The sequence below is a fragment of the Chiloscyllium plagiosum genome, unplaced genomic scaffold (genome assembly GCF_037043375.1).
Source record: "Chiloscyllium plagiosum isolate Xiang-an unplaced genomic scaffold, Cpla_swu_hap1 HiC_scaffold_1, whole genome shotgun sequence".
Taxonomy (NCBI): domain Eukaryota; kingdom Metazoa; phylum Chordata; class Chondrichthyes; order Orectolobiformes; family Hemiscylliidae; genus Chiloscyllium; species Chiloscyllium plagiosum.
In genome coordinates this window covers 20,335,512-20,355,827 of record NW_028270139.1, presented here as the reverse complement: position 1 = coordinate 20,355,827, position 20,316 = coordinate 20,335,512, and the positions used below count along the sequence as shown (strand labels likewise).

General features: G+C 39.9%; 1 protein-coding gene across 2 annotated transcripts in view; it reads left to right on the top strand.

The window, feature by feature from the left end:
* The window catches only part of afap1 (actin filament associated protein 1), a 281,923-nt gene that overhangs the window by 149,362 nt on the left and 112,245 nt on the right, over positions 1–20,316 (top strand). For both annotated transcript variants that reach the window (XM_043698382.2, XM_043698373.2), the window contains exons 3-4: positions 679–776; positions 18,093–18,204. In XM_043698382.2, coding sequence (XP_043554317.1) covers positions 679–776; positions 18,093–18,204 — 210 coding nt within the window. The remainder of the gene's footprint in view (positions 1–678; positions 777–18,092; positions 18,205–20,316) is intronic.

Here is a 20,316-nt window from a genome sequence, read left to right as displayed (position 1 = left end):
GTGTTAATGAACTTCAGTACTATTATACATCACTCTTTAAGATGCAAATCTGGACAAAATTTCTGGAGACTCTGGACAACAGGGTGCCCTTTACCTCCCTGGCTGAGTCCTGAGGGAATAGTCTAAAGTAATAAATTTGTCAATGCTGATTGGGCCTTTGCAGTTTTCTAACTTTTAAAAAGCACAAGACCCATTTCATATCTTGCCTGTTTCCCCAGTGGATAATCTTTTGCTTCATTGCTGTCTCTCTTTGTCTGTCTCTGCCTGGTTATTTGTGTGCTAGATGTGCTAAATTTGTTACTACTACTTAGACTAAAATATTTAAATATTCTTTTGAACCTACTGTTTTAATGGAGAAGAATTGCACATGAACATTCTGCCAACTTTAGAAGTTGATTTTGGACTATACAAAATATTCAAAAGTGGCATTTTGTCAGGATCTTCAGGATGTATATATCATGGCTCATCACTGAGCAGGCATTACAGAGCTGGTGCTGGACAATGGTGCGTTGATGCTATCTATCACAATTCTACTATAAAACTATCATTGCTGAAATTCTACTGGCGATTATTTTGATATTTTGTAACATTCTTATTGGGTTTGTATTTACTGAATAATGTAATATTTTCAGCAGATGAATAGCACACTTCCCTGCAATTTTGCTTGTTTTGTTCCAGACTGTCAAATGAAGAACTCTACACAGAAGCATGACTTACCTTGCAGTGTGCCTGCACCACCTCAGATTCCTCTACCTGAGATCCCTCATCCATGGCATGTGAGTAGTCTTTCATTCTTACCATGACTACAGCTTAAATATATTGAACAGAGATGTTTATCCAACAAGTATCTGTGCTAACTGTTATCCAAAGAACAAATCCTAACTATAAAGAGAGGCTTATAGTTTTATTACATATTAATTCCTGGAATGCTGCTTGGTCAAGGAAAATTCTACTCCGTTTTCTTTTTGGTTACTGCTATTAGATGTCTCTTTACTCAGTGAGAGTGCAAGAAGCAGTTTGAACATCCAATGGAACATGGATGACTTACATGGATGACAGGGATTTCAGTTCTGTTTCAGATGATAAAATTTGATACATTTTCTAAAGGTCTATTCCATGTGTTGTGTGAGCAGTTAAATTGGATCTGCACTGCTGCTTACCTTGCTGCCTGGGCCGGCCAACTCATTATACTGTATGACCTGCTACTCATGATAGATGCTTCTGTACTGTCCTCATTATGGGGAGGAAATTTACAGGATCAATTTGATCAAGTAGGATAGAAGAAAAACACCTCTTCGTCTAACTAGAAAGATTTGTTGTAGTAAACAATATATATTTAATTGCATGCTAGCAACTACATTGATATGATGGGCATAGTTAACAGAGACTTCACTTCTCCAGGATCCTAAGCACCAATGCCCAAAAGTAAAAAGTGATGCAATTACTGTGGGTGGTATTTATGGCAGTCCTCAGTATTAATCCTTTCAGACTGTGAGCATCGTGGCACTCTTGAAGAGATAAGTGAAATTATTAACTGCAGTTGGAGACAAAGCCCAGCATCTTAGGAGTAATCATTGTTTATCGTGTTGTCCTCTTATTTATAAGAGAAGATGGAAGAGGAAGCAGTGCAGAAAGAAATTGGTAGTGGTATGACATTGAGAACAACACATTGAGGAAGTCAGTCAAGTGGCTTTAGCAGTCATACAAGTAGGCACGACACTATTAAGAATAGGTTAATATAGCACAGTCTTTTCATCAAACACTGCATTAGACCTGTTATTTAAAATTGGGTATATAAAGTGTCAATCTTTAACAAGAAAAAATGGTAATTAATCTAATTAAAAGATCATTTTTAAGCACAACACTCATTAATCAGTTGTTAAACACTTAGTCATGCCCTAAAGATGTGATAAGGAATCAAATCCGTGTTTCTTTCTCATTGCCAAACTTCCTGGACAAAAATGACAGCCAGCCACTCCCCCGCCACCCCCCAAGCACTTGCCCATACCTTTTTGATAGCCTTCTGCCTGATCTCCTGTCACTGGCTATATGGCAATTCCCTTCTCCTGCTTCTGATCCTGCTGCCAGTAGAGTTACTATGTTATCTCCAATTCGTTACTTAACTTTTATATTCCTCATGCTCTTTCCACTTAGTTATCATGTACAATTAGTCCTGCACTCGTTTTGACACTGGCAACCACACACACAAATTCTATTAATACTATGATGTACTATTGTTCCAGTCATCGGACACATCCTTATTTGTCACTAATGCTTATGGAGCTCATCATTCCATTGTACTTGTTAAAATGAGATGTATGGACTATGATATTGTTATATCTCTCACATCTTATATTTATAATGGTAATGATGAGGAATGTAGAGCAGAAGTTTTCTAATTTTGCTTCCAAGATCTTTGAAGTTGGAGGGACTTATTGGGAAACTGTTTATGAAAAATATGGGATTGCCCCTTCCTAAGGAGGATATATTGAGTACAAAAGGACAGAAGTTAATATTGAATCTTTGCTCTGATTAGGTCTCAACTTGTATCTCAAAAGTTTCTAGTAATCATATTTTTGGAAAGTTGTGCAGGCTGTTGAGTGGATGAAGATGAGATCTACCAAATTGGTTACAGGTGTGAGGATTTTTAGTTATAAATGGTAATGTCATGTTGGAGAAGCAGAATTTGTTTTTCTCTTCGAAGCAAAGAAGATGGGGGTTGATTTGATAGAAATGTACAGAACTATGACATGTTTAGTTTGTATTATTCACTTGTAGGATGTGGGCATTGCTGATATTTATTGCCAATCCCTAGTTGTCCTTGAGAAAGTGATAGTGAACTGTCTTCTTGAAACACTGCAATTCATGTGCTGTAGGTAGACTCACAATGTCATTAAGGAAGAAATTCCAAGAGTTTCACCCAGCAACACTGAAGGAATGACAATATGTTTCCAAGTCAGGATTGTGTGTGGCTTGGAGGGGAGCTTGCAGCTGGTGGTGTTCCCATGTATCTACTGCCCTTGTCCTTCGAGATAGAGGTGGTTGTGGGTTTGAAAGGAGTTGTCTTAAGGATCTTTAGTAAATTTCCACAGTGCATCTTGTAGACAGTACTCACTGCTGCAACTGAGTACCGGTGGTGGAGAGAGTAAATACTTGTGGATGTGATACCAATCAATCAAGCTGCTTAGTCCTCAATGGTGTCAACCTTCCTGAGTATTGTTGGAGCTTCATGCACCCAGGCAAGTGGGGAGTATTCCATCACACTCCTAACTTGTACCTTGTGGGTGACAGGCCTTGGGGAGAGAGGTAGTGAGTTATTCTCCATAATATTCCTAGCCTCTGACTACTATTGTAGCCAGTGTATTTATGTGGCAAGTACAGTTCAGTTTCTGGTCAATGGTAATCCTCAAGATGTTGATAGTGAGGGATTTAATGATGGGGACACTATTGAATTTCAAGGCAGGGTTGATTAGATTGTCTCTTACAAGAGCATTTGTGTGGCTTGAATGTTACTTGCCACTTGTCAGCCCAAGCCTGGATATTGTCCAGACCTTGTTGCATTTGAACATGGACTGCTCCAGTATCTGAGGAGTCATGAATGGTGCTGCACAATGACCAGTTATTGGCAACCATCCCCATTTCTGACCATCTATTTTAGAGAAAGTCAAAGATGAAACAGTTGAAGATGGTTAGGCCAAAAACACTACCCTGAGGACTTCATGCAGAGATGTCTGGAACTGAGATGATTGACGTCCAACAGCTACAACTATCTTCTGAAGTGCCAGATATGACTGCAAACTAATGATTCTAGTTTTGCTTGAGTTCTTTGATGCCATACTTTGTCAGATGTGGCCTTGACGTCAAGAGCTTAGGGCAGCATGGTGGCTCAGTTGTTAGCGCTGCTGCCTCACTGAACAGAGACTGAGGTTCAATTCCACCCTTTGGCAACTGTCTGTGTGGATTCCCCCGGTGTATGCGTGGGTTTCCTCCCACAATCCAAAGATATGCAGATTAGGTGGTTTGGCCATGCTAAATTGCCCATAGAGCTCAGGGATGTGTAGGTTAGGTGCATTAGCCATGGGAAATGTAGGATTACGGGAGAGGAGGGTCTGGGTGGGATGCTGTTGGGAGGGTTGGTGTGGACTTGTTGGCCAAATGGTCTGGTTCCACGCTCTACAGATTCTATTCTGTAGAGGTGTCACTCTCTCAGTTCTGGTATTGAGCTCTTTTGCCCTCGTTTGAACCAAGGCTGTAATGAGGTCAGGAATTGAGTAGCCCTGGCAAGTCCAAACTGGGAGTCACTGAGTAGGTTATTGCTAAATAGGTGGTGCTTTATAGCACTGTTGATGGCACTAGAGAAGGAAAAGCTGCTTCCATTAGCTGATGGTGCAAGTACTAGGGGAGGCAGATTTTACTTTCTTTGCACAAGATGTGCAATGGGGATGTGAGGAAGAACCTTTTTTAGTCAGCGAGCCAAGATCTGAAACTCACTAGGAGGCAGGATATTGTGAACCCAGTTGATGGCAATACTCAACAGATCAGATCCCAAAATGAAACCTGACTTGATAGATCATATTTTTGATTTTTGCCAATGGTTACAATGGTAGGTTAATGAAATGGTATGAAACCACTGGAGCATATTCACACATGACTGCAGTTGTTCTTTAAAAATAAATCATAAGTCTAATGCACAAGAGAAGCAGAAACTTTAGAAAGGTATGACTACAAGCAGCAAAAACATGGTTTCAACTTATTTCCCAACACTTTCCTTTTATAGATTCTTAATTCTAGCCCAAAATTCATTGAGGTAGAGAAGCAATGAGATGAAATAAAAACCTTTGCTAAGTACAGAAAATTCAGCATTAGTGAGTTGAAGGTCAGAAGGGATAGTAAATACCCAATAGGCAGTGGGGTCAGAGGGAAGGGAAGGGAGAGACATTCTAGTAGAATGCAGGTTCCATTCACCACTGCCGCCTCCTCCACTCCTTAGAAAGATTGAAGTGTCTCAAGCATAAAAATAAGCTCTTTTTGCAGTCTGGAATAAATAGTTTGTTTGTCAAAACCCTGATCATTAAATAACTTCTGCTTTGAGGTAGAAATGTTATTGGTGTGTTTTAGTTTTGTTTGCGATGGCAGTAATGCTGCTGAACAGGCTGATTACTCACCTGAATAAAATTTAACATAACTCCTGTCAGTAATGCAAATGGTGCTTTGCTCCCCCTGCTATAGGAAAGACGTTGTTTAATTTGAAATAGTTCAGCAAAATAATTTACAAGGATGTTGCCAGGGTCGGAGGGTTTGAGCTATAGGGAGAGGCTGAACAGGGTGGGGTTATTTTCTCTTGAATGTTGGAGGCTGTGGGGTGACCTTACAGAAGTTTATAAACTTCTTATATGGGGGCGATAGGGTGAATAGCCAAATTCTTTTTTTCCCCAGGGTAGGGGAGTCCAACCTAAAGGGCATATGTTAAAGATACAGGAGAAATATATACAAGGAATGTGTGTGTGTGTGTGTGTGTGAGAGATACGGGCCAAATGCTGGCTGGTTGGACTAGATGTGGTTGGGATATCTGGTCGGCATGGACTGGTTGGACTAAAGGGTCTGTTTCCGTGCTGTACATCTCTATGACCCTATGCTCAGCATGGATGAATTGAACCGAAGGGTCCGTTTCTGTACTGTATATCCTTGTGATTCTATGTAACTCCATTGGGAGGGTAGTGGAGCTGTGGTGTGGATTGATGGAGAGACTGCAGATACAGGGAAACACCACTGCTCTTCATGGCTCTACATCATATTTTAACAAAAACTTGTTTATGCCAGGTGCTGCTTTGTAACTACTGAAGAATTTAGATGGAACAGGCCCTCTTCCCAGTTTATTTATGGAACCTGACTTGGTAAAGCAGTATTTTTAAAAATATGTTACCTACCACATGAAGAAATGAGAGGCCTGGTGTTTAGGGTTTTATGTGGCTGCCTATGACATCTAAAAATGGCACTGTTCCCTCCCACCCCCAAATGTAGTGGTGGCCCAAACGTGCACTGAATGGGAATGGGCCATCGTACCAGTTAGTTTCTCATTGCTGCGGGGTTTTTTTTAATATCATGAATACTAGTTTATAAATCCTTCCTGTCTAAACTTAGACAAGAATGATTACTGATAGCTGGTAGTTAAAAGGTTGTTTGGTAGCATGGAATATTGTGAAATAGTGCCTTCAAGAAAGAGATTAATTGGCAATAAAATGAATGCAGAGAGAAGTTAGTTGATTGGAACTAAGACTATATGAGCTGCTATCTAATATATGTTTGTGACTAGCATATCACAGTTAGTGGGCTGAATGTAATAGTGCAAGAAGAATGCTTTTTCTGTTACAGTATGTTTGCTGTAATCTTACCATTGTAAGATGTGGAAAAAATTACAATGTAACAAAGGCAATTATTTTAGTAATAATGATGTTTTTACACAATTTCAGAATTCTGGAGGGTCTTTCCATACTGAGCAGTTTGATAATGTTTTGAATAGAACACCCTGTAGAGACTGAAATTGGATCCATCTGTGTTGATGTTGGCACTAGGTGCTCACGCGCCCAGCTGTATAGGTTCACCACCGTTATTCCTCAACACACCAATGGGGTCTGAGTCAGACGAGCAGCATTTGTGTCTCATTTCCTCTCTCACTGTATTCGATAAAACTTGGAGAAATCAGTGTTTTCCATCCATTTGCTTGACTAACCTCTTTGAATTGCAAGATCGTTCAAAAAAACGCTTTTCAAATAGTCTGTCATTTGATTTCTTTTTCTAAAAAAAATTCAAATATTTAATGTTTCCCTGACTAAACAACTTTCAGACTAATGGAACATATTATGAACATTAAATTTAACCATATGAGTGGAGAGGTTTCTTTTACAGTTCTTGGCATGTGTTCTTTCCTCTTTGTCAGTGACCTTCTTAGAATGAAAGTATTGAGCAATCTAAAATAAAATGAAAAAGAAAGTTCACATTCCATTAGATTTTATTCACAGGAATTATGTCTATTTGCTCACAAGAATAGAATGGCTAATTTTCCAACGGACTCCTTGCACAAGGTGTTCAACACCTGTTTGAAACAGCAGGTTACTTGTATGAATCATGGAATTGCAGTCACTATAGACTGCCTGTTCTGTTATGAACCATTTACGTATTTCTTGACTGAGCCAATTCATGACGCATCTAGCAGAGGCAAAGTAAAGAATTGCGCACAAATTCAATGTGAAACAAGGTATTCACCCCAACCAATCAAGTTTGATGTCTATCCTTCACATAAGCCAGCAGTGCATAACCCAAGTTCTTGCATGTTCCCAAATACCTTCAGCCACCAATTTAAAAGTGCTTGTGTGCTTCAACAAATGTTTATATAGACTCACCCATTATATCTTGAATTTTATCATAGATGTACTCAGAAAATAGCAGTGACCCAGAACAAAACTCTGTGAATACTGCTACTGCAATCTGAAATTTCCTTAATTTTAGGAACTTGATACCTTTTCCTAATTTCATACCCCTTAATCATCATCATTAGCCTCCAGTGGTAGTTTGCCACAGTTTTGTTTTTGAAGATTCATCGCTTTCTGCATTTCTCCATTTATCGATTGTGTCCTCCATGAACTGAATATTGCATAGTCAGTTGCAGAGGCACCTTGATTATATTCATAAAGAGTTTTCAGCCAGACCAGTGACTGTGAAAGTTATCAGCAAATAAATATTTGTTATTGAAAAATACACATCTTCATTTGGTTTTAACATGTTTTTTCTTAAGCTGGTTGTTTATTGAAAGATGCTTTTCATTCCTGGAAGGAGCACTTTTTAAATATAAACTGGACTTTGTCATTTAAAGACTGTAGTGCAATTAGACTGTGGAGTTGAGAAGAACTCCAGTTGAGTGCACATCATAATAATTTATCTGACAATGGCCTATTCATACAACCCTGCAGCCTACTGGGACATGCTGCTATGATCTCCTAAAAACATGCAGAAGGTCATAAGTTCCCAGTTCAACCATCTCTGCCTATGTCTGAATAAAGAGAAATAATACATTAACCTCCCTATACAGGAAATAATAATCTCTTATGCACAGACATTGCTGTAAATAGCAGAGTCACTGTAATCATCCAAACATCCACAGCAATATTTCTTACATTTCCTTTAAGGAATGTCTAGAGGCTGACTCAGACCAACTGGTTATTTAAACTACTACATTTCATAAAATGTTATATTTTAGCAATTAGAAAATCAGAAGTGACACAATTTTGGTATGTTAACATCTGCAGTCAGGTCTGCAATCTATGCTCCTGTTCACCAAGATTCCTTACTGAAAATGTACCACTTTGTGTACCCATTCAGATCATCTGTTTGGATGATGAGTTAAACTTTGCCAATCTACCTAACCTACATGTTGACCAGGCTTTGGATGCATTCATCCTGAAATCTACATTGTATTGATAATCTCCTAGTTTTAGACTCCATTCCCCTCCCATTGTACTGTCTCAAAATACCATAATGTTCTAATCCTTTCTTTAAAAAAATGTAATGGTTGAAACATTGCAACAGAAAGAAAGAGATGCACTTTCCATGCACCTTTTATGACCATCTGTAAGTGCATTACAGCCAATATTCTCACACTTGTAATATAAGAAACACTGCAATCATGTTACCCAGAACAAATTCATGCAAAAACATCAAATAACCTGTTTTAAAGTTAACTATTGGCACAAATGCTAGGAATAACAGTCTTGCTCTTCTTTGCAATAGTGCCATGGAATATTTTATGTATACCTGAAAAAGCAAGTGGAGTCTTGCTTTAAAATATAGCTGACAAGACAATACTTTCATCAGTTCTGCATGGAGCATAAACTTACAATTTTATTTTCAAGTCCTAATGTGGACTTCAATTCACAGCAGTATAGGTCAGAGGGAAGGGTGCAAAAAAAAACTGGCCCATAATTACTTATAATTAAATCAATGCTTTTCTAAAAAGCCTAATATTCACTCTTCTTCCAAATACAATTCACAACCAGGGTAAACTCAATGTCTGCTCTTCGTAATGGCTGTAGGACTGCATGTCTCCTTTATGTCCTTTTCCTTGCTAACCTGCATAAATTGATAATTTTCTGCTTGCCAAGCTTTAACTGGGGGTTGCCATGCAGATCAGTGCTGGAGCCTCAATAATTTACCTTTCTAGCAAGGACTTGAATGAAAGGGCACAGTACATTGAAGTAAACTTTGTCGATAGTACAAAGAGAGGTAGGAAGGCAGGTTGTCAGTTTAACATGAAATGTCTGCAAAAGGATATAAATAGGTTAAATGAGTGAATTTGGCCTATGGAGGTTGTGGATAAATGTGCACATACCCATTTTACCCATTGGAGGAGTAGAACAGCAAGGTATTTATTAAATTGAGAGACTTTGGAATGCTGTGGTACAGAGGGATCTGTGTCCTTGTAGATGCAAGACAAAACAGAAGCATGAAGATACAGCAAGTAAGAAGGCAAAATGGAATTTTGCCTTTTACTGTAAGGAGGATGATGTATAAAAACATGGAGATTTTGCTACAAATGTACATGGTATTGATGGTGAGAGGAGCAGATGGGTTGAGGAAAATGTGGCGGCATCATCACTGAGAGGAGCAGGTAATTTGAGGACCCTGTGGCAGGGAGTCAGCAACACCCACACAGGAGAAAGTGAGGACTGCAGATGCTGGAGATCATAGCTTAAAAATCAGAGCTCTTCCTGAAGAAGGGCTTATGCCTGAAACGTCGATTTTCCTGTTCCTTTGCTGCCTGACCTGCTGCGCTTTTCCAGCAACACATATTTTTAAACACCCACACAGGCAAGTTAAAGACAGAGCTAGATTCATTGGACCTGATTAGCATTGATTCTTTCCATATTCCACGTAAAGGGGCTAGCTCTTTATGGTAAGTGGGAATTGCATTTTAATATTGTTGACAGTTGGTGATAAAGTTAATAAACAATATACAATGCAACATAAGTAAATGAATAATATAATTAAGTACATAAAACTCATTAAGCATGGAAGTTCAGCTGATGTCAAGACTGAAGCATGCAGGAGCTCCCAGATACCATTGTGATCCAGGGCAAACATGTCTGTTGTAAGTGTTTGAAGTTCAAGCAGCTTCAGTCCTGAGTTTGAGCAGTGAGCTGAACTACAGACACGGTGACACAACAGGAAAGGGGAACGTTACCTGGATTCTTTGTAGCAGGATGCAGTCACGGCAGTCAGGATAGTATCTGATTTGGTCAGTGGTTGGGGCAGGAGAATGTAACTGTAATTGAGGCAGGTAAAGAGCCCAGAGGGAAGCAAGGGCTGTCTGCCCTTGAAATTGTCCAATCAGTTTGAACTTCTGTCAGCCTTTTTAAACAAGTGGGAGCTGCATTATAGATCAGCAAACTAATCATGACATTGTGGTATATGAAGCTCTTCAAGGAACAGGTATACTAAGCTTGTGATAGATCAATAAGGAAGCAGTTGCAGACATTTAAAGGGTTATTTTCAGGACACGAAAAATCGGTATAAGTTGCTGTATTATTATCTCGAAAGGTATGTTCTTCCTTCTGTGTGTAGAAGTTAATGGAATTAGATATTTGGGGGTCTCTTGTGGTGCAGTGATAGTGTCCCTGCCTCTGAACCAAGAGGCCTGAGTTCAAGTCGTACCCATTCAATGGCAGATGTATAATAACATATCTAAACAGGTTGATTTAGAAAGTACCTGTTTCTAGGATAGAGGAAAATTCTAAGTGGATGGTCCACCACCTTCCTGATGAAGGGCTTATGCTCAAAATGTTGATTCTCCTGCTCCTTGGATGCTGTGCTTTCCCAGCACCAGAGCCTTCGACTCTGATCTCCAGCATCTGCAGTCCTCATTTTCTCCTGGTGCACCATCATTTGTTAACTAAAGAATTAAGGAAAGCATCAAACTGTGCAGGTAAGTGGCTGGTCAGAATATAAAGAATGACAAAGAATGTCTAAAAGGTTAATTATGGGAAGAAAATAGAGTATGAAAGGCTAGCTAGGAATGTAAAAATAGATAGGATGAGTTTCTACAGGTATTTAAGTTGGTCTAAAATGGTGTCAGCAATTCCAACTCCAGAACAAAACCACTAACGAAACCTCATTTCTGCTCAAATATATCTATTCAAACCCAGTACTCTTTAGGTCAGCTTAATCTCCCTGCTGAGAGTCCCTCAGGATTGGCTGATAACTTAGTCCTTTGTATGGTTCTTCCTTTTCATGAACACTGTAGATCCACAAGCCAAACTGAATGTTCCTGACCCTCCATGACCACAGACCCTTCCAGTCCAAGATCACTACAGTTTGGCTGGAAATTTTACCATCCCCAACAAGGCTGATCCATCTTGATTGTAGATCAGTGTCTGAGTGACCAATCTTGACCCTCCTTCTGACTGTAGCAAGAAGTTGCTAAAATGTTGTCCCTTTTTAGAATGATTCATGTCAAACAGATCACAACCACATCAGACATTTTCCTGTTGTTCAGAGGATCTGAGAACTAATACTCTTTGGTATATTTCACCCACAGTCCAGCCAAGTATGATCAGTGAAACAATCCAGCCCTTTTCCACTGACAAACCAGTCCGGACAACATGATCAGTTCACCATAGCTTGAAATATCTCTCCTGTTGTTTGGACATGATGATATAACAACAACAACCTGCCCCCCAGTTGAGTGAAGGTTTACACTATCCACTTCTCTTCTCAATGTGATCACGTCATAGTATTGGAACCTGGCTATTGTTACTATTGTATTCCGTGATCAGTCACGGGGTTGCTCTTGTAGTGGAAGGTAACGGCATTTCCCTGCACTATTGGCTGACTGCTAACATGGTTAGAGACAAGAAAAGACTACAGGTGCTGGAATCCAAAGTAGACAAGCAGGAGACTGGAAGAACACAGCAAACCAGGCAGCATCAGGAGGCGGCGAAGTCGATGTTTTGGGTATAACCCTTCTTCAGGTCTGGAGGTGGGGGTGGGGAGAGCTGCAGATAAAAAGGATGGGAAAGGGTTATGGGTGGGGAGAGGAGCGGAGTGGTGAAGTAGTGATAGGTGAACACAAGTGGTGGGTACGACTTGGTTGGTCGATGGGAGGAAAGAATCCCTTTGGTAACTGGAAGGAAGGGTCGGTCAGAAGAACCAAAGGGAGGGGTGGGGCTGGAAAGGGAGTTTGGGGGTAGGTGGGAAGGTTATTTGAAATTGGAGAACTCAATGTTGAATCCTCTGGGCTGTAGGCTGCCCAGGCGGAAAATTAGGTGGTGTTCTCCAATTTGTGGTCTGATTCACTATGGCAATGAAGGATACCGAGGCTAGATTAATTCCTCTCATCGACCAAAGTGGTCATACCCACCATTTGTATTCTCCTATTACTACCTCACCACTCTGCTTCCTCCTGATGCTGCCTGGCTTGCGGTGTTCCCATGACTGCTATCATGAGATAATGTTGAATCCCTCACGCTGAGCCACTGTCTGAACTTAACCTCTGTGTATTTGTGCTGTGGGTTGGCTTTTATTTACAGCACTAGATATGTGGGTTTTGAGGTTCTTTTTCATATTTTGTAAAATCCAATAGGAGGGATCTGATCCTACTACGAATGTTATGAGGATAACATTATAGCATAGATAGAAGTTTGGCTGGCTGATAGAAAAGGGTATGCATAGATTAGTCTTTGTCTGTTTGGCAGGACGTGTTAAGTGGAGTCCCATAGAGTTCTATGCTGGGGCCTCAATGATTTGTGTTTCAAATCGATTACTTAGATGAGGGGAACAAAGGCACAGTAGCTGAATTTGCAGATGACAAAGATTGGTTGGACAGTGTGTAATGAAGAAGACATAAGGAAGTTGCAGATAGATAGGTTGAGTGAGTGGCCAAAAGTCTGGTAGGTGGAATAAAATTGGGAAAATCTGGAGTTGTTCGCTTTGGCAGGAAGAGTGAAAAAGCAGTATTACTGACTGTAGCATTCGGAGGAACTGAGGGATTTGAATATTCTGGTGTTTATGACACAAAATGTTAGTAAGCAGGTACAGCACTTTATCAAGACGTTAACCTCTATTACAAGTGGAATTGAATATTTAAGTAAGGATTCTCTCAAAGTTAACATGCAGGTTTGTGTAGCAGTTAGGAAGACAAATAAAATGTGATCATTTATTTCAAGAGAGCTAGAATGAGTAGACACTTAATGCTGAGACTGTATAAGACTCTGGTCAGACCACGTTTGGAATAATGTAGCAGATTTGGGCCCTGTACCTGAAGAAGGATATGCTGGCGTTGGAGGGGGTCCGAGGGAGGTTTATAAGAATGATCCTGAGGTAACAGATTTGTCAAATGAGGAGTGGTTGAGGACCCTGAGTCAGTACTCGATAGTGTTTAGAAGGTTGGCGGGGGGGGGGCTGGAATCTAGTTGAAATTTACAGAATACTGAAAGGATAGAGTATGCATAGAGTAGATATGGAAAATATGCTTCCATTAGAAGGAGAGACTAGGACCTTAGGACATAGCCTCAAAGTAGAGGAACAAAGCTTTAGAACTGAGCTGAAGAGGAATTTCTTCAGCCATAGTGTGTTGCAGAGGGCTGTGGAGGCCAAGTCATTGCATTTATTTAAAACAGAGGTAGATAGATCCTTGATTTGTAAGGGGATCTTCAGAGAGAAGACAAGAGAATGAAATGAGATGATTAATTGGTGAAACAGACTTGATGGGCAGAATGGTCTAATTCTGATCCTGTATCTTGTGGTCCTACAGGTGGGAAAATGGGGAGAGTAGCTCGAGATCTTAAAGGAGTTAATTGTCTTCCAGTTATCTTACTGGTCAATGTATCTTGAACTTAATTGCTATCATGGAATACAGTACATCTTGTTTAAGATTAGTGCTGGCTCTTTTTAAAACTCAGTTCTGGTCGTTCCTCAACTACTGTAAACCACATGTGCCCTTTGACCCAGTCAAGTTGAGAGAGGAATGGTGGCAATGTCCTTTTATCCACAAATCCCATAAGAATAAGGCTGGGCCTTTTCCCCCAGTTCTCTTCTGTCTTCCACACTGCAGTACCGCACCACACAACTAACAAGCTACCCACAGGCATGGAGATAATTTATAGATCAGACAAGAAGTGGTTCAATGTGTGTTATCTTCAGTCCAAATATGATTTTTAACACATAAATGATTGAGTAATGGAAATAACTTTTTCTGTTGTGGAGTATTTTGCATCTCAGTACAGTTCTTTCTTCTGTTGGAGGAGAGCACTGTCTCTGCACTACACTGAGGTTCAGCAAAGATCACAGACTTGAAATTGTCACGGAATTTGAACCTGCAACCTGCTAATTGTTAAAGATATAAATGCTAACAACCAATCAAAACTGCTAATCAGCTTTCCAGTATACAGCCGATTTCTGAATAAAAAATCTTTCAACATTACATCTTTGAAAGGTTAGGTGGTGTCAAACTGTATTCTAATTGTAGTGTTGCCTCCACATCCAAAATGGACAGTGACTTGATGGTTGTTTGAAGGTGAGATATTTTTGTAACTGTCAATAGACTCTGACCAAGTGGGAAAGTGTCAATCGTCACAACACCACATACTTCCACTTTTTAGTAAGAATTGTGAAGATTATTTCTTCCAGAAATGACTCAGATTGTGCAGTGATGTAATGTTGTAGGAAGTCACACTGTTTCCACCATGCTATTCTGCCATGTGATCTGATGACTGGCTAAGATCAATGTTAGTGTGGTCTACAATAGGCAACTTATCCTATAGTCCCGAGGTTGTGGCAATAAATAATTCACAGGAGGCAAAGGAGAACCTGTACACCTCAGTGTAAAAGTGGGTGTGTATTCTCAGTGACGAGTGTTCCAACTTCATCAAAAAATAGAAAGTTAACAAAAACACACAAATGAATGTTGAGTTTGATTAAGTAGCAGGAAGGATCACGTATCTACGTTTGTATGCAGTGACTATGTTCCTCATATCTGAAGAAGGTTTCAAACTATAGACTGGATACTGAAGATTTTTGATCAGGACATTTTATTTCAGTACTGTAAATGGTATTGGCTAACCATTGTAAGTCACATGAAAGTGAGTTATAGTTTTCCCAAAGTATATTAAATGCTGGCTTTGTCAACGTTTTCTCTTTCTGTTTCTTGTTTGCTAATGAGGCTGTAAAACAGACAATCTAAGTTTAAAAAGTCACATGAGAATGCAGCAGTAATGAAAGGGAAAGTTATTATTTTCTAGAGAATGTAACGGGTTTCAAGAATGTACTAAGTATTTCCATGCATCATTACAATTATGTGCAGATAGTAACCCGGTGTTTGCTCTGCATTTATGTCCAGATGTTTGTCCCATGACCTACCAACAGCCTGTTCTTGTCTCGTGGAACTAATTTTATCCTTGTACTTTTCCTTTCTATCCCCTGTCCAGTCTCTCCCTAAATATGTTACTAATTTTCTGATAACCTGCATTTTATACAGTTTTCTTGCCATGGATACCCAATCTCTCTACACCTCCATCCCTCACCAGGATGGTCTGAGTGCTCTCAATTGAGACTCATTCAGTTCTCAACTACAACTGGCTTCCTTCCTCTGAATGAGCTTGGTCTTACATTAATAAATTACATCACTCCACTTACTACTTCCAAATACAGTGGGAATTGTTCTTGGATTTGTTTGTCTACATTCTTGCGATATGCAGCATATTCTTTGCACCTATCATTTCAGGTCCCCTCATTCACCTTCTTCTATTAGACTGTGTAGGTACTATTTACAGTTCTCACTTCAATCCAGGAAATTCCATCAGTGTTGCTTCCGATTTTCACCCTTCACTTGTATTCACGAAGTCTATCACCAACCCTATCCTGCACATCCTTGACTGAGCCTATACCTGAAATGGAGATATCAACAGTCAATATCCTCCATAATACCATTGGCCCCCAAAAACCTTGACTAAATTCTTCTTAGCCTGCAAGGATTTTTTTTCTGATTTGTCAGCGTTCATCAAAAGTGTTCTGATGAAGCCAATTTCAATGCTAGCATTTACAGCACTTCTATGAATGCCCTCATCATCTTCTCCAACACATTTCATTCTGAAAGGATGATTTTCCATCATTTTCCCTACCATTCTTCATTCATGGTAACTTTTTATGCATGTGTAGGAGAAGCAATACTTACCCTTTGCATGCTGTCCATCTGAATGGAAGTGATTTACTGACACATTTTTCAATTTTGAATGCATTTCTTGTCTATGGTACAATCTTCCCTACATTTGAGTGACCACATATGAATTGGATGGCGACTTTGCAAAGTATCTTTGTTTATCCGCAAGTGTGACTCAGAAGTCTAGAATTTTATTTCTTTGTCTCATATCCACTCTGATGTTCCTATCGTCAACCTCCAATCTGTGCCAGTGAAGCTGTAAACTTGAGGAACAGCACCAAATTGTTTGAATAATCTACAGTCTGAAAAGCTACAGAGTGAGTTCAACAGTTTCACTCTGCGGCAATGAATTCCACAGGCCCACCACTCTCTGGCTGAAGAAATGTCTCCGCATTTCTGTTCTGAATTTACCCCCTCTAATTCTAAGGCTGTGTCCACGGGTCCTAGTCTCCTCGCCTAACGGAAACAACTTCCTAGCGTCCACCCTTTCCAAGCCATGTATTATCTTGTAAGTTTCTATTAGATCTCCCCTTAATCTTCTAAACTCCAATGAATACAATCCCAGGATCCTCAGCCGTTCCTCGTATGTTAGACCTACCATTCCAGGGATCATCCTTGTGAATCTCCGCTGGACACGCTCCAGTACCAGTATGTCCTTCCTGAGGTGTGGGGACCAAAACTGGACACAGTACTCCAAATGGGGCCTAACCAGAGCTTTATAAAGTCTCAGTAGCACAACGGTGCTTTTATATTCCAACCCTCTTGAGATAAATGACAACATTGCATTCACTTGCTTAATCATGGATTCAACCTGCATGTTTACCTTTAGAGAATCCTCGACTAGCACTCCCAGATCCCTTTGTACTTTGGCTTTATGAATTTTCTCACCGTTTAGAAAGTAGTCCATGCTTGTATTCTTTTTTCCAAAGTGCATTTGCCCAGATATTCTGATGGCCACATACCTGTGACTGTAGCTTAGACTGGAATTGTGCAGTTGGGATCATACATAGATCCTAAAGTATCTGCCCCGAGGTAATTGCCAGGAAATTCTAAACCGGTACTGACGATTTCTCTTTGAAAATGCACTTTGCTCACATTTGACGTTCATCAGCCATTTCCTGGACCACTCTCCCAAACTGTCTAGATCCTTCTGCAGCCTCCCCACTTCCTCAGTACTACCTGCCTGTCTACTTAACTTCGTATCATCCGCAAACTTCGCTTGATTGCCCCCAGTCCCTTCATCCAGATCATTAATATATAACGTGAACGGATGCGGCTCAAACACTGAACCCTGTGGACACCGCTTGTCACTGGCTGCCATTCCGAAAAAGAACCTTTTATCCCAACTCTCTGCCTTCTGTCAGACAGCCAATCCTCATTCCATACCAGTAGCTCACCTCGAACACCATGGCCCCTCACCTTGCTCAGCAGCCTCCCGTGTGGCACCTTATCAAAGGCCTTTTGGAAGTCTAGATAGACGACATCCACTGGGTTTCCCTGGTCTAACCTACTTGTCACCTCTTCAAAGAATTCCAACAGGTTTGTCAGGCACGACCTCCCCTTACTAAATCCATGTTGACTTGTTCTAATCTGACCCTGCTCTTCCAAGAATTTAGAAACCTCATCCTTAATGACTGGCGAACATCCATTGTCATAGACATATCTCTTTCTGAGGTTTTTTGACCAAATTGTTGATTCAAGTTTAAGCAATGCATATTTGATACTCATCCAAGTATAGTTGAACTGAGTTCAGCAAGTAATTGCAAATGTGCTTTTGAGAAGCTAATTTTCTATATACTCTGTATTCTATAGGAAGACATTTCAGCAGTGTTTAATGAATGGCAAGAGTTTGATGGAAACATTTATTTAATAATGTTTTGTCCTTCAGCCATTAGAAAACAGTCCACCACCTCTGCCAACGTCTTCCTTGCCTGAAGGCTATTATGAGGAAGCGGTGCCATTGAGTCCAGGAAAAGCTCCAGAATACATCACTTCTCGAGGTAAATGCACATTATTGTGAGGTGTCAAGAGAAACACTTATTTTCTCAAATGCTTTGTTTAATCCTTTGAGGATTCAATAAAGGAAACATTTATTCTGCACACCCTTAAAAAATGTGCAGTGGACTTCTAGCACAAATTAACATGTGAATGCTGGAAAACAAGGTATAACACTTTTTGAGAACATTTGAGTCTTGCATATAGGGCAGAAATACTTTTATTTTTGAGGTTTTATCTAAAGAAGAAAGAACAAAAGACAAAATTTCCAAAAATACAGAGATTAGACTATGATTAATCTGATGTTATTGGATATTATGCAAAAATCATTATCCCACAGCACCTAAATTATTCCTGTATTGAAAAGTTCACAACTGTGGAACAGCATCTAACTCTACAATACAGTTTTGTAAAAGTATGAAATAGTCACTGAGTGATTTCAAAGTGTAATTAGACTGTTTATAAAGATATTAATTTTGACAATATAAAAATAAAATTTTCTAGAGAGGAATTCTGTGGATTCTGGAAATCTGAAATCTGAATTTTTTGAAAATACGCAGTGGATGTGGTAGCACCTATGAAGAGAGATTCAGAAATGGGGGGAGTTGGGAATATAACAGGTTTAAAACCAATGCAGAGGCAGGGAAAAGGTAGAGACGAGAACAAAGTCAAAAGGGAAGATTATTGCTGGGTTGGCTAGCTGGAGAGATGATGGCAACAGATAATTCTGAAAGATAGATGTGGGGTGTTAATGGTAAAAGTAAAGTCACTGTAGTCTTACCAGACTATAGTTGTGCCCTCTCATTAGATAGACATGACTAGTGATGCTTTAACCTAAGGGTCACTTTGTCTTAGGCAAGGGGAGAGTTTGAGGAGAAGAGTCCTTCATGACAATCTCAATCTTGATGTAATGTAAAGTAATGAAAAAATTGGCACGAGGAAGCATTCATGGAAACATGCTGAATTGTTACAGCTGCTATCTGAAAACAAAATCAAGAGGTTATGATTGAATTCATTTAAGGCAATATTGAGTTGACAGGGTTGTAAATGCCAAATCATAAAATGACCCTCTGGATCATGTTGAACTTCATTTGAACAGTGTAAGAATGCTGAGGTCAAGAGTGGGAGTGAAGCAGCTAGCTAAAAGTCAGACAATTGGAAGCTTGGGGTCACATGAACTGAAGTGTTCCACAAAGCAGAGTAGAAAAGAACGCACCGATTAGCAAAAGCAGCAGTATACTAAATTGAAACAAGTACAAATGAAACACTGTTTCCATTGAAAGGAATATTTGAAACCTTGGACATTGAGAAGAGAGGACGTAAAAGGGCTGGTGTTGTATCTCTTGTGCTTGTATGGGAAAGTGGCATGGAGCAGATAGAGGTGATGGAGGAATGGAGAAGAGAACCTGGGCATTGCAAAGGAAACAGTCCCAAAAAGGAAAGTGAAGGGAGTATATGACATTGCATTGCAAGTGGCTGAAATGGTGGAGGATAACTACTTGGATGTGAATGCTGGTGGATAGAAAGTGACAACAAGAAGAATCTTATTTTGATTTGGGGAGGGGAATGGAAGGAGTGACAGCAGAGGAGCAGGAAATGAACCACAGGTGAGGGCAGGAGTCTAGGGATGAAATTCTCCATTTGAAGAAAAAGGACAATGTATTGAAAATGCTGGTGTTACAAGTTTGCATTGTGGCAGAGACCAAACAGCTGAAAGTCCTTACAAGAAGCAGATGAGGAAGTGCAGTTGAGACATTTGGAATGTGTGAATTTATTTTGGATTTTGGTTGACAGTCTCTTGTCAATAATAAGAGTCCAGGAAATCGAGAGAAGTGAAGTGATGACTCAGGTGTAGATGATATGAAGGAGGAGGTTGGGAACTAGAAGCAAAGTAGATTAAACGCTTCTGTCCACCACAAGAGCTGAAATGGAACAATGCAGTCAAAAATAAACTGGAAAAAGAGGTGAGGAGAGGAGGACAGAGTGGACGTGCAACAAAGATAATTAAACTAAAAAAATGCAGGGAAAGATAGGATCTATTTGGGTTAACAAAAGTATTATAAAATGAAATATGACACTCCACCACAAGTGGAAATATAACGTCTGATGATCAAAAC